This window comes from Lactuca sativa, chromosome 5 (genome assembly GCF_002870075.4).
Source record: "Lactuca sativa cultivar Salinas chromosome 5, Lsat_Salinas_v11, whole genome shotgun sequence".
Lineage (NCBI taxonomy): Eukaryota > Viridiplantae > Streptophyta > Magnoliopsida > Asterales > Asteraceae > Lactuca > Lactuca sativa.
This window is the reverse complement of record NC_056627.2, coordinates 182451616-182470297: the sequence shown is the minus strand read 5'-3', so window position 1 is coordinate 182470297 and position 18682 is coordinate 182451616. Positions and strand designations below refer to the sequence as shown.

General features: G+C 36.3%; 1 protein-coding gene across 1 annotated transcript; it reads left to right on the top strand.

The window, feature by feature from the left end:
- Positions 1 to 13527: 13527 nt before the first annotated feature.
- On the top strand, positions 13528 to 15771 carry LOC111897240 (uncharacterized). Its single transcript, XM_023893198.1, has 5 exons — positions 13528 to 13720; positions 13841 to 14166; positions 14234 to 14387; positions 14490 to 15091; positions 15133 to 15771. The coding sequence occupies exons 1-5, from the start codon at positions 13528 to 13530 to the stop codon at positions 15769 to 15771; spliced, it is 1914 nt and encodes a 637-aa protein (XP_023748966.1).
- Positions 15772 to 18682: the final 2911 nt, after the last annotated feature.

Here is an 18682-nt window from a genome sequence, read left to right as displayed (position 1 = left end):
AAGTGAAGGATTAAGGGATCGGGTACACTTGAGTGTGTGCTGGTCAAAGTCTACCACAAAAGATCGATAAGACTATTCGTAATGATTTACTAAAGTTTAGTAAATATGATTATACTTAACAGTTTAAGTATAATTTTAAAACATTAGAAAAGTTTCAATGTATGGCAGAACGAATGAGACGAATTAAATTTGGTAGAAAGATAAAAGTTTCTCAAATCTGAAAAGATGGGAGACTACTTTAACATCATATTTATGATCATCTTAATAATTGTGAGACCATATCACAATTCATCCTCTAAGAACATCTTGGTGCATTCTTATGGCTAAGCAGAGAAGTCATGAATTGTTGAAATGGTTAAATAAAAGAAAATGAATCATAATTCGTTCCAAAATAATTCTTAGAGTCATACTCAAGATTGTAACGTGAGTGACATATCTTAAAGAGGATTTATAACACTTGTCAAATGTAAGAGTAAAATGTGCTCTACTCTTGTACATTTGAAATTGGTAAGCTGTGATGTTTTGGATAAAATAGAGACCAACTAAGACCAATTGTGTGAAGTGTTATCTTGATAAGAATCCGAACTAACTCATGAATATTTGCTTTGCCAAGGAATGGTTCTTGATAAGAGAGTCTTATATGTCAAGAGGACAATAGAAGTCTAAAAAGAGTTTCAAGAACTAATCAAGAATAAAACCTATAGTTTATCACTAGCACATGACTTGAGGTTTATAATCTATCGTGCTGACATATTCTTATTTCTGTGCCCATTCCAGTTAAAGTTGGCTTTGCATATCAGTTCTGAGAGTTCTCAATTAGTTGCATAACTACTCGGAAGCAATGGTGGTCCCTTGTGCTACCAAGTGGCAAGAAATTAAGATTGAGTTTAGTCCATATGAGTTTGACTTTGTCACTAACCTTGTCTTGTGACCATGGTTTTGACAAATTCACATGGATAGGAACACATACACCATAAAATCTAAGTGTCATAAGGTTTCTCTCGGATTCATGAAAATGATGGTGAGGAAACGCTTTCACTAAGTAGATTTTAAGTAGATAACAATTATGATATTTGCATTCTCAAAGTCGTTAGTGGAGCGTGTGTGGTTAACTGACACAATAACATGGGCTTGTGAGAAATGTAAAAGGTCCGAACAATTGAGACTATGATTACGGCATCCATTTTCATAGTTCTAAAATTGTTTAGAGACACATGTGAGCTATCTAGGGAAAGGTGTATGATTTTGATAAAGTTTTATCAAAGCATCTCGTATAAGAAATCTGAACTTTGGTAAGAAATTCAATAAAGTGCTGATTTCTAGAAGTCCAGTTGATTTCTGAGTACATGTTAAAGCCAGTGGGATCATAAGTGTTATGCTAATAATCATCATGTTAGTGGGAGCATGATAATTATGATAAGTGTTGCAAGTTAGCAATGTTAATTATAGAAAAACAAAAAGTTCAATTGGTAAAAAGTTGTTTTGCTATAATTAAGGGAGAGGAAATTATACTTCATTTCAAATCTAACAGCTTAGATAGTGAGATTTTAATCAAGTTCAGTCAAGTATATATATAAATTTTATGTTCAAATGGTTAAACATAAGGAAATTCTATATATTGCGGTCTCAAAATTTGATTATGATTACGACATCCCTCTTCATAGTTAAATTTTGAGAACATGGAAAATAAAATATTGTAGCAAAAGACTGGTCTAGTACCATGTTTTTATGTGAGACATCATGAATTGTGTCCCATGTGTTTCAGATATAGGATCGATTGCATGTTCTATAATATTCATCCTTTCTAAATTTTCCAAATGCTCAGGGCATTAAGAAGGGAAAAATCTAGAATTGGATATGACTGAAAGGATTAAGCAATTGTCAAGGACAATCTAAGGTTTGGTTGCTCAGGGACAGTTGGAAGTATAGTGTTAATTTTGGAAGAACCATATTAACATATTCTGAAAAGAGGCCACTATTGTTCAGAAGTGATAGTCGAAATGGGAATATAGAAAATATTCCCATAGGTGGAAGTTATTCATTCAATCTGTGTAAGATTAGAAAACTTAATGCAAGAAGGATGTTCAAAGCAATGTACTTTGAATATGATACTTCGTTTCCATGGAGTTGATCTCCATTGGAATACACTGTATTGTCTGTTGTCAAGTCTTTGTGACTTTGTGCATAATTATTACAAGAGTATCAATGCGTATATGTTTAGAATCTAACAGATTTCGGTAATGGCAGGAATTTGGAATTCTTACATTTATGATAAGGATTGGGGATTGTGAAATGAGAATCGTAGGAATTATGTTCAATCGATCTATTTCACAAAGTAAATATCATATACAAACTTAGTGTGTATACTTGGTGTATGGCATAACTCATGTTTGGACAAACATAGTGTGCATACTTGGTGTATGGCATGACTAGTGTTTAGAAAACATAGTGTACATGCTTGGAGCATGGGACAACTATTGTTTTAATTCAAGTATAAAGTTGATAATATGAAACAGTATACAATGAATAATGTGTAATCAATATGGTGATAAATAAAAGGTGTTCTATTTATATTCATAAGTTCTGCGACCATATTGGATTCGATTATTCTTGTGTTTCACTTTGCATGTTTTGACTTCCAGAATAACTAGGTCGTTCTTCCTGAATGACTAAGTTATTCAAACCATCCACAATCGGTCATATGTTGGAAATAGATATGAATCAAGACTGTCATGAAGCTGGTTTGTAGATGTCCAAGGTAATGGACATAGCAAGAGTTGTTGGAACATTCATGAGTGCTCATAAGTTCTGAGTATTGGTTTAAACCAACGCTCATTTGACTCACATCATGGATTTTATCACGAGTGATCATGAGATGATAATATCTTATATTCTTCAAACCTAGAGATATGAGTTGTTGCCTATGAGTTGGTTGTACATTGATTGTACGAAAACGCATTGGTAACTCAATGTTATAAAACTTGCCTTTGTGTATGATTCAACAAGTAGTAGAACAAGCTTATGAGTCGAAGTTTATCCATTCCTTTTACCCTTAAAGGGATAAAAGCGATTTCTATGGGCCCCTCGATGGTTTAGTGATGACACCCCGAAGTGCTTAGCCAAGCCTGGACTGATTTGATTTGTTCAATTAGCCGGTCTTCATAAATCGGATATTGGGAAACAGCAAATGGACAGAGAGAGTGATTATAATCCATGCATCAGTCCATATGATATCTATAATTGAGGATTATATGATCACTTATATAACGGACGCGTCATTGATTTATTCAGAGTTCCACGACAGCGACTTTCAAGAGCTGCAATTGCCAGTCAGGTATTGAAGTCATACGCAATAATAGTTTTAGACTTATCCAAGTGGGAGACTGTTGGATTGGTGTCTAAGTCCATAACTATTATTGGTATGTACTTGACCCGATTGGCATGGCCCATTTGGATTGCATGGCATCGGAACAATTTGGATAGACTTTTGTGAGAAAAGGATAATTATGATTTGTTAATATATTATAAGTTCTAATATATTAATATGAAATCATATTATTTAATTAGTATTGATCAAGAATTAATTTGGAATTAATTTTGTGATCAAAAGAGACTAATTAAATATATGGGGATTGATTGTGTAAATCATTCATTCTTATATATGTGGGCTTATGATCCATGATTCCTTATGATGGGTTTAACCCATGTAGTAACCCATGGATACTCCATGGAGGTTAAACCCCTATGGAGCATGAGGAGTGGGTAAAGTTATGAGTTACATGGTGTAACCCTAATAGCCAGCATATATAAGGACCCCATGGCTCAAGAAATTAGCAATAGTGTGTGTACACATTAGGGAATAGCCGATTTGGAGCCAAGAACCTTTCTCTCTCAGGTTACTCCAAATGTTGGTGATGTTATGTGAACCATTTGAGGTGTCACACTTGAGGCACTAGGCTGTTAAGCTCCATGGAATCAAGCTTCATCAAAAGGTATGTCTTCTATCTTGTTTATATTACCCAATTATCAAAGATTGTATGCTAGTTAGGGTAATACCTTGGAAAGTTCAAGTTTTCATGTATAATAGAGAAAACATAGATCGAAGGTATTTAGGGTTGCATGTACACCATATGATTGTTAGAATGCTTAAAACCCTTCAGTTTGTTGCCACAGATGACGTGTCTTACTAATGAATCATTCTTATCTTTCTTATCTCAACGGTAACTTTTTGGATGACGATTAAAAGATCCATCAATATCTTGGTATATTAGATTTTTATGGCCAGGATCTCTTCAATCATGATTACGTAAAAAGGAAGAAAATTTTTGGTATAAATTGGGAATTATTCTTCATAGGTCACTTTTACAAGTAATTGGGTCTCTCCTCTCTCTTTCAAAAAAGCTCACTCAACAATCATCTTCCTTAAACTTTCACCATGTCAAAGCCTATGTATGTACGAGTTTACCCCCAATGCTAATGTCGTCAAAGGTCCTTATGCCCCTGAATTTCCTATCATCATTATGGCAACCAATGTAGCGTTCACTGATGACATCCCATAGCGGTTTTCCAACTCAACAATTGAAGATTTTGTTGATTATGTCAAAAGTTGTCCTCTTAGATATGGATTCTACGACTTCCAGACCCATTCTACCCTAAACAAGTATGTGAATTCTACTATTCATGCTACGTTGATTTCAATGCTCGAACCATTGTTGGAACCATTTGAGATGGTAAATATAGGGTTACTATTGATTTGGAAGCTTTTCAAACTGATCTTCGTCTTCCTCGATTTGAAAAGTATTCTGACACTCCCTTGGAAGAAAGTTGCAAGTCCGTTCGTGAAAAATTAGGGTATAATTTCAAACTTTAGGGCATCACTCATGATCCATACAAAAACCCTCTTCGTTAGTGTTTTAATGTAGGATGGAAGTATTTAGCAGTTGCTATTGGAAAACTTGTTAGAGATAAGACTTAAAGTTTAGAGCAACTGAATCTCTTTGAGCAAAGGATTTTATTTTTTGTTGTGTACTATAAAAGACTAGATTTAGCTCAATATTTTCTTGATCAGATGATCGATTGCATCACTGGGAACAAAAATCTAGTTCATGTTCCCTATCCTTGCTGGCTTAGAATGATCTTATCTCGTGAGGAAGGATATGTTGAAAGTCACGATATAATTATTCCAATTCATGCCCTCTCCTCAATGATTATTAATGCCGCTCCACCTGAAGGTGACTTTCTTATTACTGAGAAGATGCAAAAATCGATTGACAAAATTTATGTAGTTGAATCAACTAACTCTGAATAAGAGAATGATGAGGATAATCTTGATGATGATCAAGAACTTGGTAATAAAGAAGGGGCCGATGAAGAAGAAGATACTGATAAAGATGAAGATGAATCAGCCGCTGATAAGGGAGAAGACTTTGCTTAGGGAATGAACTCTCCTCCAAGGATGAACAAGCACATTAGATTCTCAACTACTACTTTATCCTCTCCTTATACTCATGATGTTGTACAACGTGGATCAACCCCTCCTGTTTTGGAAACTGTTGAACCAATGATTCAAGGTGAAACTTCTCCAAAACGAGCATCTCCTTCTCCTCAAGCTGAGACTATTCCTCCTATGCCAACTCCTATCAAGACTGTTTCTTTTCATTAGGATGGTCAAGAAGAATCCAGCTCCAACTTCCAAACTGTTGTGCTTTCCCAACTCTCTCTAATAATGCAGATTACTCAATCACTAGACAAAAGGTTGACTAATATTGAAAACGATGTGACTGACAAGAAGCAAATTATGGCCTTGGATGATGATGATGCCGATGATATGGTTGTTAATGACACCCCTCCAAACTCTCTAGGAGACAATCCTCCTCCATCAACAAATCTTCATCCACCACCTCCTCCTCTTCCTCGCAATCCTTCACCACCTCCTGGCTCTCTTGCCAAATCTGATGCTGCCACAAAGGAGGAGAATAATTAAAGGAGTTCTGATTAACAAATGTAAATTATGATGATTGCACGAACTCTATCTCAGCCTGAGATGCCTGAAACTAGAAGAGTTGAAGTTGTCCTTCAAAAGGAAATTGTTTTTGCTGACATTCCAGATGCAGATACAACAACTGATTAGCCCATTCTAGACATTGGTGATTAATCATAGACTGATTATTATGAAGGGTTTCTTGATCTTGGATTCATGCCATAAGCTGCTGTTTCAGTTGTTCCCTTGAATGTCGTCTACCGTGGTTCATACTTTGATGGAGAGGCTCCTCAAGGAACTAATAGTGAATTTCTTCTGATAATGATCAAATAAATCCTCAAAAAAAGAAGGCTTCCTTCTTAAGGGGAGCTCATGAAGTTGAAGCTGGAAGTTATTCTGCTACTCGTGATCCTTTAGCACCCCATCCTTCTAAGAAAAGCAAGAAGAACAAGCTCTTTTCTGATATGAATGAATTGGATAAAATATGGAGATTAACTGTTGATGAAGTAAGAGATATCATGATGGAGGATAATGTTGCTATTCGAAAGAAGAAGGAAGCTAGAAAAAAAGAATGCCAGTCTACCAAACTTGCTCAAGATCTTGCTTCCACTGATGAAAGCACTAATGATCAAGTCATGAAAATTAAACTCTTCAATAATAGTGTGGAGAAACAACATAGGTTTCCAGACCTAAATAATTGGATTGACAGGAAGAAGTTTGGGGACATTCTGACTTGAAGAACAAAGCCTGATCCCATTATCAAAGTAAGATGCACCTGTTACATGCCATTTTATGCATCTTTTAGGGTAGTTTTCAGCATCATTTAGCATCATATTTTGTACATTTTCATGTTATTCATTTAAATAATGTTCAACTCATGTCTTTTGTTAGAATTCCCGTACAACTCATGTTTTTATGTCAATTTCAGATAGTTCGAGTGGAGTAGTGCTTTGGGAGCAGTTTGATGCACGTTTGGAGCTTAAAATGGAGCTTGGAACTTATGGAGTATGCAATCTTAAGTTAAAGGATGTTGATGACAACTTTGACCCCCTGTCAGTATTTTGACCATATCTCGAGAACCGTAACTCCGATTGAAGCGATTCAAAATGATCTGAAAAGTAGACGAAATTTTGGACGTACTAGGCACAACATGCGATCGCAAGTTGACTTCATGCGATCCCATGGGGCCCTTTTGCGATCATAGGTTAAGTCACAACTTGTCTTCGAGGTTCTTTTGTGCCCAAAATTCATCCGGGAGTGAAAACTCAATATGTCACACCCCAAAACCACGAACGGCGGAAACGTTCAGGGGTGGAGGATGTCATGTACAGTATCACAATAGTGTAATATAATAAACAAGCAACAACATCATCCATTGCATTATAAGTAAAGTTTTAATACATGTGTGTTCTTTCAGTGTAGTAAGACACCAAAAATATACAAGCAAAATAAAAGACGAGACTTGTCTGCTCCGTCTTCTCAAAACCTGGCCTCCGTACCTGTCTACTGGTGACCTGAGAATACAAGTTATTTTGAAAGCGAGTATCAGCTTTAAAGCTGGTGAATTCATAAGTATATAAGTGTCATTGCCTTGTTTGTGAAAATCTGTTATGATGGCCATGTAAATCGTTAAATGAAAATGTTGATGTAAGTATGAAATCCCTAGAAAAACCCTTATTTTCTATAAGTATGAAATGTAGTCTTCTACCAAGACCCGAATTTTCTGTACGTATGAAGTGTAGTCTTCTACCAAGACCCGAATGTTTTGTAAGTATGAAGTGCAGTCTTCTACCAAGACCCGAATGTTTTGTAAGTAAAATGATAGTTTTTCCTTTGTGTAGACTAGTACTAAAAGTGCTTAGTCTAACTCATCGTTTATGTGAATGTGTCACAAAATAAAGTAAACAGGAAAAATATAATATTGTAAGTGTTGTCACTGGGTACTAGGACCAACACTACATCGCATTAAGCGAAATGTACAACCTAATGAACATCTGAAGATTGTCCAATTGTCCTCTGTAGCAGCAGCAGGTGGGTGGAAGGGTTAGTCCCAAACCGATTTCCTAATATAAGTAGTAACCTTAGACCTCCGAAGATGGTCATCGACCACTGGTGCTAAACAGTGGGGTTCGGAATGGTAAGTCTCGTCTAGTTGTTCCCATTGAACCGGGATAAGTAAGACAATTTACGCAGTAAGTACTACTAATTCATCCTCATAGTCCTAAGTACAAGTATCCAAGTAAGTGAATACAGGATAATGCACCTATGTAAAAGTGTTCCTATATGGTGTTCATGTATGTGTGTCTATGTAACAGGTAAGTATATGTAAACATATTCATGTATCAAGTAAACATCTGTAAGTACTCATGTATCAGGTAATGTACTAGTATAAACTCATGAATGAACTGACTCTTGTGTGACTCCTTGTAATAGAAGTAATGTTTGATATCTTCCCATTATCCCTATGATAATCTACTGTAATATAACTAGTTGATCATTGTAAGTTTGCACACTCTTACTACTCAAGGGTGTGAGAAACTAAATGAAGGATGCAAGCTATAACATCAATACATATATAAGAATATAAGTGTATATGCATAGTTTAGTTCAAGAATGAAAAATGGTTTTGTAAGACATCGTATGGGTTTTGAACAATAAATAACAATGACTTGATGTCATTTGATTAAACATTTCAAAAGTAAAACATTTGGTAACAATGTGCTTTTAGGATGTAAAACCATTTCATGCATCACATTTTGTAGCATGTGAAATCTGTTAAACGACGAACACAGTTATAAAATACATATCAATGATTTAATAACATGTTTGTTTCTACTTGTATTCCCCCCCCCCCCCATTAAAGCATTTAAAATCATTTAAAACATTGATTAGGGGTATGAACTCACCTGCAGTAAGTGACCAGAATTGAACAGACTGTTATCGTACGGAAGGATCGGGCAAGAGCTTGGTGTCAAGTGAAGACTTAGACACACACAAAGATCTTAATTACATATGAAAACATATGTATATAAATAATTAGGGATTAAATCACTAATTATACAAGTATAAACATTTAAGCGCGAAGAAAACACTTTTGGTCAAGTGCTAGGAGGCTAATGGGTTGCAACAAAGGAGTGCAATGCCCCTAATGGAAGTTTAAGGTCTAATGACCATACTCATTGGAGTTTACGGCCCAGGGGAGTAAGCTCCTGGCTGTAAACTCTCAACCAAGGCTTGAAATGGTGCTTAGAATTACTACAACTCTAGTGGGAATTGTTTTAAGGCTTATACAAGTGTTTGGGCACCATTTTGACTCCTTTGGGGAGTTTACGGCCGAAAGACCCTTTTCCCTTGGAGTTCACGGCCGTAAACTCCCTTGGGAGGGTTCTTATGGTGCTTTCAAGTCTCTATAATAACTAGGAACAATTCTAGGCTTTAGTACTTGGCTTTAAGAGGGTTTATGGCACCATTTGGTACCATTTAATGGATTTTACGGCCTTGGAACCTTTTGGGCCGTAGACTCCCTCACACATGGGGTTCTAAATGTTTTAGCTAGTCCATAACTCACTTAGGTACATGCCCAAAATGTCTCTTGGCTTAAGGAAGTGCTTAGGGTGTGCTTTGACCCCTTTATGGGAGTTTACGGCCCAAGAACCACTCATGGCCGTAAACTCTTCAATACTTGTGCTTTTCTTATGTTTCCTAGGTCCTAAACACATTAGGGTATTTGTCTAAAATAGGTTCCAAGCCTTTGGGGGTGATTAGGGCACTCTTAGCCCTTGAAAAAGGGGTTTACGGCCCAAGAGCATATCCTTGGCCGTAAACTCCTAAAACTATATGGTTTTGATTGATTTCTAGTCTCAAATGTTCATACATATCATCCTAAGCTAGTTACCTAACAAGGAAATGGGACTAAACGGCCTTAGAGCTTGATTTTGGAGTTTACTCCCCAAGAACGTTCTTGGGCGGTAAACTCCCGGATCTCATGTATTTGACATGTAAATAATGTTATTAAGCATATAACAAGTATTAAAACACATCTAGGAAAGTAGACTCACAATCTGGGATGAAAACCTGAAGATCCGTGAGAGAGAAATTGGCTTTTCTCTAATTGGAATTCAACTAATGAACCAATTTGGTTCAGAATTCTATTTATAGTCCTGAGCTTTTTGGCAGAAAATATTTCTATTCTCGGAATGGATTCTAATGACCTAGAGTAATGGAATTATAGTGTTGCACAAAATCCTAGTGCATCCACTCTCCTAATATCTCTTTAGGTGTAAAACCTTGAAAACTGCCAAACTTATACCATAAGTCTGAATTTTCACTGTAACTTGTTTACTTCTATTGGCTTGATATGGTTTGTTCATAATGAAAATTTCGGGTTGTCACACAATACCTGCGATCACAGGTTGTATACATGTGATCGCAGGTTTGCCAAAAAGTGTCAAAGTACCATCCTACCTAATTAAAAAGGTACGAGACACATTTTCTTCAAAACCTGCGATTGTAGGTTGTGCACATGCAATCACAGGTGCGCCATTTTTGCTGCTAGACGTAGAAATAGACCCTGATAGCATTCCAGTAACCTAAGTTGGCAATTCTAGAGGTATTAAACGATGAAAATACGATTTCGAAGGTGTTTCATCTCTGATTTCAACATTTTATGAAGATTTGAAGACTGTGGATCATGTCCTTCAAGTAGATTAGTAAGATTAGTTGTTTAATGTTTCTTTTCATTTGTTTTTATCAGATTTTAGCCATGTCTAGCTAAAACCCTAGTTTTCAGTTCTGCATAAGACAAGTACTTTTCATGTGATTGATCACTAGATCTGGTTTTTGATTTGTGTTTCTATCTAGATTCTTCAGTTTTGAGCTTAATGAATGTTTGATTTGAATTCTTGTTAGTCTGATCACCTAGCTAGGGTTTTATTATTCTAGTTAATCATTTATAGAATCCGTAATTTTTCTTGTCAACTGGTAATAAGTAACAAGTAATAAATCAGTTCCGTGTTTGGGATTTGACTTTATTATATACTTGAAAAATCATATATTTATGCTTCCGAGCTTGTGAGAAGTATTGGGTATTGTTGGGAAATTTTACAAAGAACTTAATGCAACTTTTCTGATCTTAATTAAGAGCTTGTTTGATGAGACAGTAAGAAGTTAAGGTTAGTTCAAAGAGCTTGTTTTAATTAAATAATTTAGGTAAAAGAGAAATTACTAGAGCTTGTTAGTTTTTCTTAGTACCAGCTTAGATAGAACGCATCTCAAAAACCAGGTCAATGTTGATTGAATGATTAGGAAAGTCGTAGCAGAATTGAAATCAGTTTTATTATTGATTTTCATTTAGTTTAATATCACTTTGAATTTTAGTTTTTAGTTTAATTCGAATCCCCCTTTTATATTTTATGTTTCTTGACTAGATTGTACCTGATGCAAAAAGGCATTGACTTTTAGGCTGTGTCCCTGAGGATTCGACCCTCCTTCCCTGTGCTATATTTTTAGTGCAACAAGCAGTGATAAGTTTATACGTTTAATACGTGCGCGACAGTGTGTTAACAAATTGGCGCCGTTGCCGGGGACACGGTGCTTTCTGATAGTTTTATGCCAATAATTCTTCATGCAGGTGCACCTTTAGTTTTTGATCTAGAAATCGAGCGAACTGTAAGGAAACTGAAGAAAGAAGCAGCAAGAAATAAACGATAAGGTGGTCTCTTTGGTTCATCTTCATCCGTACCTCCAGAAACCCCCGCACCAGAAGGCACCCCCTTGTGGAACGAATTAGATCCATTTATTCCGAAAGTACCCCCATCTTCTCCTCAAAACAACCCTTATAAAACTTATTCCCTACCTTCTTCCGTTAAATATGAAACCACAGACTCTTCAGAAACCGAATCTGTAGACTTAACCATGAGTGGAGACGAAGCAGAGAAGACCCTTAGAGAATGGGCCACTCAAGAGGTCAACCAGCAGCGCCTTTGCATTACATTTCCAGAAGCCTAAAACTTAGAAATCAAATATGGGCTGATTCATCTTCTTCCCACATTCCGCGGTCTAGAAAATGAAGACCCACATAAATTCCTCAAGGAATTTCATGTGGTTTGTTCTGGAATGAAGCCTCATGTAGTTATAGAAGATCAGATAAAGTTAAGGGCATTCCCCTTTTCACTTCAATATTCAGCAAGGGAATGGTTATATGACCTACCATCTGGTTCCATCACCACTTGGACCGAACTCACGAAGTTGTTTTTAGAGAAATATTTTCCAAAAACACGGGTTTCCATCCTCAGAAGAGAAATCCTTGGTATCATACAAGGAAAAAGAGAAGCTTTACACACTTACTGGGAGAGATTCAAGAAGCTTCTGGTATGGTGACCACAACATGGGATCAATGATTATCAACTCTACAATTGTTTTTGTGAAGGCCTGACACCTATGGAGAGGCGCTTGATAAATGCTTCCAGTGGTGGTTCCTTGTGTGATATGACACCAACTGAAATCAAAGAGCTTATTGAAAAGTTGGCGATCGAGTCTAAACATTCTGGAAATAAAGATGGGTGGTATCCAGATCAGCCAAGGGGTGTCAAGGAGATTAGTAATGGTCATCTGGAAGCTCAGCTATCTGAACTGACGAAAGTTGTTCTGCTCCTGACCAAAGAAAAAGCAGCTGCAACGAAACAATGTTGGATTTGCATGAAGACTGATCACCCTACTAACATGTGCCCAATATTGCAAGAGGACACAGTGGCAGTATAAGTTTTCGGAGGCTACGAACAGAATTTTCAAAAACAATTATCAACAAATACAACAATTTCAGCCTCCACCTGGATTTCAGCAGCGGCGAAATTTTCAGCAGTCGGGTTTTCAGCAAAATTTTCAGAATCAGCAAAATTTTCAGCACCAGGATTCGACCCTGCTTCCCTGTGCTATATTTTTAGTGCAACAAGCAGTGATAAATTTATACGTTTAATACGTGCGCGACAGTGTGTTAACAAATTGGCGCCGTTGCCGGGGACACGGTACTTTCTGATAGTTTTATGCCAATAATTCTTCATACAGGTACACCTTTAGTTTTTGATCTAGAAATCGAGCGAACTGTAAGGAAACTGAAGAAAGAAACAGCAAGAAATAAACGATAAGGTGGTCTCTTTGGTTCATCTTCATCCGTACCTCCAGAAACCCCCACACCAGAAGGCACCCCCTTGTGGAACGAATTAGATCCATTTATTCCGAAAGTACCCCCATCTTCTCCTCAAAACAACCCTTATAAAACTTATTCCCTACCTTCTTCCGTTAAATATGCAACCACAGACTCTTCAGAAACCGAATCTGTAGACTTAACCATGAGTGGAGACGAAGCAGAGAAGACCCTTAGAGAATGGGCCACTCAAGAGGTCAACCAGCAGCACCTTTGCATTACATTTCCAGAAGCCTAAAACTTAGAAATCAAATATGGGCTGATTCATCTTCTTCCCACATTCCGCGGTCTAGAAAATGAAGACCAACATAAATTCCTCAAGGAATTTCATGTGGTTTGTTCTGGAATGAAGCCTCATGTAGTTACAGAAGATCAGATAAAGTTAAGGGCATTCCCCTTTTCACTTCAAGATTCAGCAAGGGAATGGTTATATGACCTCCCATCTGGTTCCATCACCACTTGGACCGAACTCGCGAAGCTGTTTTTAGAGAAATATTTTCCAAAAACACGGGTTTCCATCCTCAGAAGTGAAATCCTTGGTATCATACAAGGAAAAAGAGAAGCTTTACACACTTACTGGGAGAGATTCAAGAAGCTTCTGGTATGGTGACCACAACATGGGATCAACGATTATCAACTCTACAATTGTTTTTGTGAAGGCCTAACACCTATGGAGAGGCGCTTGATAAATGCTTCCAGTGGTGGTTCCTTGGGTGATATGACACCAACTGAAATCAGAGAGCTTATTGAAAAGTTGGCGATCGAGTCTAAACATTCTGGAAATAAAGATAGGTGGTATCCAGATCAGCCAAGGGGTGTCAAGGAGATCAGTAATGGTCATCTGGAAGCTCAGCTATCTGAATTGACGAAAGTTGTTCTGCTCCTGACCAAAGAAAAAGCAGCTGCAACGAAACAATGTTGGATTTGCATGAACACTGATCACCCTACTAACATGTGCCCAATATTGCAAGAGGACACAGTGGCAGTATAAGTTGTCGGAGGCTACGAACAGAATTTTCATAAACAATTATCAGCAAATACAACAATTTCAGCCTCCACCTGGATTTCAGCAGCGGCGAATTTTTCAGCAGTCGGGTTTTCAGCAAAATTTTCAGAATCAGCAAAATTTTCAACACCAGGATTTCCAGCAACCTTTGCAACAATATTTTGGTAGCTCTAGCATGGCCTTGGAGGATATTGTTAAAAGTTTGGCCACGATCACCCAAGCATTCTAGACAGAAACTAGAGCTAGCATCAAAAATCTGGAGCAACAAGTGTCTCAACTTGCTACTTCTATGGGTTGACTAGAATCTCAAGGAAAGTTACTGAGGCATACAGAAAACAGTCCAAAGCACAATGTGAGTGCTATTTCCTTGAGAAGCGGAAAGACATATGAAGGTCCAAGGTTATCTGAACCAGAAAATAAGATTGAGGAAGAATATGAAGAAGTTATGGTTAAAGAAGTAAATGTGGAAGAGACAGAAAAAGAAGTTGAAGCTGAAGAGTATGAAGAGGTTTTGGTTGAAGAAGAAGCTGAAAAAGAAACCCCAACACTACCCAAGCCAATTCTGAAGGAGTACAAGCCACTACCTCCCTTCCCATCGCGATTGAGGAGCACGAAGCGCGAAAGAGATGATGAAGATAGTATGGAAATGCTTCGCAAGGTTGAAATATATGTCCCACTTTTAGATATTATCCAACATATCCCTCGTTATGCTAAATTTATTAAAAATTTATGCAACTCAAAGGAAAAAATGAAATTTAATGAGATTGTAAATGCTGGTGAAAATATCTCCTTTATTTTACGAACAGGTTTACCTCCAAAGTGCAAGGATCCGAGGATTTTCTTAGTTCCTTGTAAATTGGGGAAAATTAATTTTCCAAAAGCCATGCTTGATTTAGGAGCTTCAGTTAATGTCCTTCCCTATTCTATTTTTGCAAATTTGAAAAGACCGAGACAATTATCCAGTTGGCAGATCATTCAACAGTACACCCAAAATGTGTGCTGGAGGATGTTCTTGTCCAAGTGGATAACCTGATTTTTCCCGTTGATTTTTACATTTTTGACATGGGAAACCTGGATACTTCAGATGCAAACTCTATTATTTTGGGAAGACCTTTTATGAAAACTGCAAAAACGAAAATTGATGTTTTTGCTGGTACACTTTCAATGGAGTTTGATGTGGAAGTCGTGAACTTTAAAATTAATAATGATGATTTTCCTTCTGAAAATATTTCTGTCAATTATATAGGTACCAACAATCCTTTATTAGAGGGCTGCTGTGTGCTTTCTAATATCTCTATGCAAGAAAAATTTGTAGACAAGAATTTATCATACACATCAGGGGAGTTGGCTAAAGATAAGCTTGGGGAAAACGAAGGAGGGAACTTCACTGTTGAAAAGGAATTTGTAGAAGTTGATAAACCTGAAAAGAAGTTATCTGAAAGGGCCGAGATGGAGTTAAAAAGAAATAAACTTTTGGAAGAAAAAGAGGGAAATGTGAGTTCTGATATAAATATGAAAAGAAAGGAATCTGAAAACGATAATTCTGGGAAGAAAAAAGAAGTTCAGAAAACGGATGAAGTCTGAAAATAATTTGAAAGATATATCTGAACACAATCTGGAGTTTTTCCAGGCTGTTGAAAAAGTTCCAGATCCACCAATCTTTCCATATTTAAATGGATCTGGAGTCACAAGGAAAAAGAGTTGAGCTTCAGAGAATTGTCAACCATACTAGTTAATAATCTGGTTGGGCAATGTCGAGCCAACGACTTTAAAAATGGGCAGCTTTCCGGGATGCAACCCGATGGTTAGTTTTAGTTTTTATGCTTTCAACAAAGAGATGGTCGCAGTCCCATGAAATCTTGGGGAAATCAAAGGATCTTCAAAGTCGCTGAAATTCAGATTTTTTGCCACATTGTCGTCAAAATAAGATTTCAACCAACTTATTAGGTACATTCATTCCTAGCTGCACCTTTTTGCCCTTATATTCTTTATTGAGCTGTTCATTCCTCTCTAAGAATTGAGGACAATGCATCATTTTAAGCTTGGGGAGGGGGTTAGTGTAAAATTTTGTATTTTTTGTTAATAAATTTAATTTTTCAGTGTTTGAATTTAAATTTTTCAAATTTTATTTTTCTGTTCGCATTTTATTTTCTGCGTTGCACTTAAAAAATCAAAAACCCAAAAAGATTTTATTTCTAGTTATTTTTTTTATCTTTAAAAAATATACATGAGATATGGATATCTTTTTACATTCGATAGCTCTTTTAAGATGAAGTGTGATAGTTACCGAAAATGATGCTCTCATTACAATCAATTTTAAGAATTATCTTTTCAAGTGCTTTAGATGTTTTCAATATGAACCAATATAAGAGTCAGATAATTTTTACAATGGAAGTGTGGGATGAAAAAATGAACAGTGTTTTGAAAATAATTTCCTTGAATGCCTTCAAAAGAACCTAGGTTGGATAACCCTTATCATTCCTTGAAGTACTCAACCCTATAGCTTTTACGCCTTTTGAGGTTCGGAGGGAACTCTCGTTATACCCACAAAATAGTTATCATTTTTGAAGTAATGAAGATATGGTGGGCTTGAAAGTAAAATTCGTGCCTAGTCAATATATATATATATATATATATATATATATATATATATATATATATATATGTTAGAAATAGTATATCAAGCAACTTGAAGAAATCTGCAATCCAAAGTTAAATCAAAGTCAAGTTCAAGTCGAAATCAAGAAGCAAACAAGTTAAATCTAAAGAGTTGATCAAGACAAAGAAGATGTGTGGTATAATGAGATTGATCGCTCGATAGTGGAATCATATGGGTAAGCTTGGATTATCTGTCCATAATGGAGCTTACTGTGTTTACTGGACGCGTTCGGAAAAAAGGAGGGTTTAGTCAAGCTAAGTTTTTATAAACGAATTTTCGTGAAATGATTTTTAAAAATACATTTTTTTCACAAATTTAATTCGGCATAAAAAATATTTGCTCAAGCTTGGAATAACTTATTAAATATAATTATGAATCGTTAACATAAAGTATTGGGACTGTGTCACACCCCGAAAACCAAAGGCGGAAACGTTTCCGGGGTTGACTCCACGTTGAGTATCAAATCCAATGTACATAGTAATCACAGTAAACAACCATTACATTACATATATATGAAAGTTTACATTTGGTTCAAAAGTAAATTGTACAAAAGTTATACATATATCATATGAACAAAAGAGACGAGTCTTCAGAGCACTCCTTCTTCACCAAAAGATATCGCCGGGTACCTGTCTGGCTTGGACCTGAGAATACAAGCAGTTTGAAAATCAGCATAAAGCTGGTGAGTTCATAAGCGGTTCTGTTTTGTGAAAATGTTTCGGTTTCCTTTAGTTTTCTGAAAAGGTTTGATATCAAAGAAAATCCCATATTTTCTTATGTAAAGTAGTTAAGTTATCTTTCGTTACAATTCTGTTACAAGTTATAAGTTAACCCCAGGAAAATCCCATATTTTCCTAAATGCAAGATTGATTGAATAACACAGAGTATAGTTTAATATACAAAACTATAATTTAGAAGAACTGTATATAGAAAGTATTTTGAAAATCTTGGGACTAATATCGCGAACCAGTTGTAAGATAATTCGATAAAGACCATGGGATCACTATCCTGAAAATAGATATATGATAGCTTGATAAACCATGGGATCACTATCCCGAAACTAGATATATGATAGATTGATAAAATCATGGGATTATCATCCCGTATAAGATTTAGCTTCAAAACCATGGGATTACCATCCCGAACGAGATATAGACACAAGATCATGGGATTATCATCCCGAATGAGATATAGACATAAAACCATGGGATTACCATCCCGAACGAGATATAGATACAAAACCATGGGATTATCATCCCGAACAAGATATAGATTCTAAACAAATCCTAGCTGTGAATAAGTTTATATTAATACGTATTGTGAGTCGGGTAACCATGCTGATATGACAACGAGTCCTCCTTGACGTTAGTCAGACGTCGAATGATATACAGAATTTGTCACCCCAGGTGTGCCCGGCTAACTGTAGCTAGCAGTTAAGGTGCGGCATTGTCAGTCCCGAATAGATCTATTCACAAATTCCTCGCTCTCCCTCCAGGAGACTCTGGTTACACTTCCGGAGAGGATTTACTTGATCATCCATAAAGGGTAGTGACTATCTCACAAGCTAGTATTAAACTATTCACAGTATTCTCATACGATAACAGACATACAAAGATTTTAAACATGATACAGTGAAAATGGTTACATACTGCGAAATTATCTGGCAAAACATTCAATGATACGGAGATAAACTGAATCAGACATAGTTTATCTAATAACTTAAAACAGATATCGATACATGATATAAAGAGAAACATAGAACCCCAAATTATTCCCATAATAATTTGATTAGTTTGATTATTTTCTTAACTAAAATCCATTTAGTTGTAATCGATA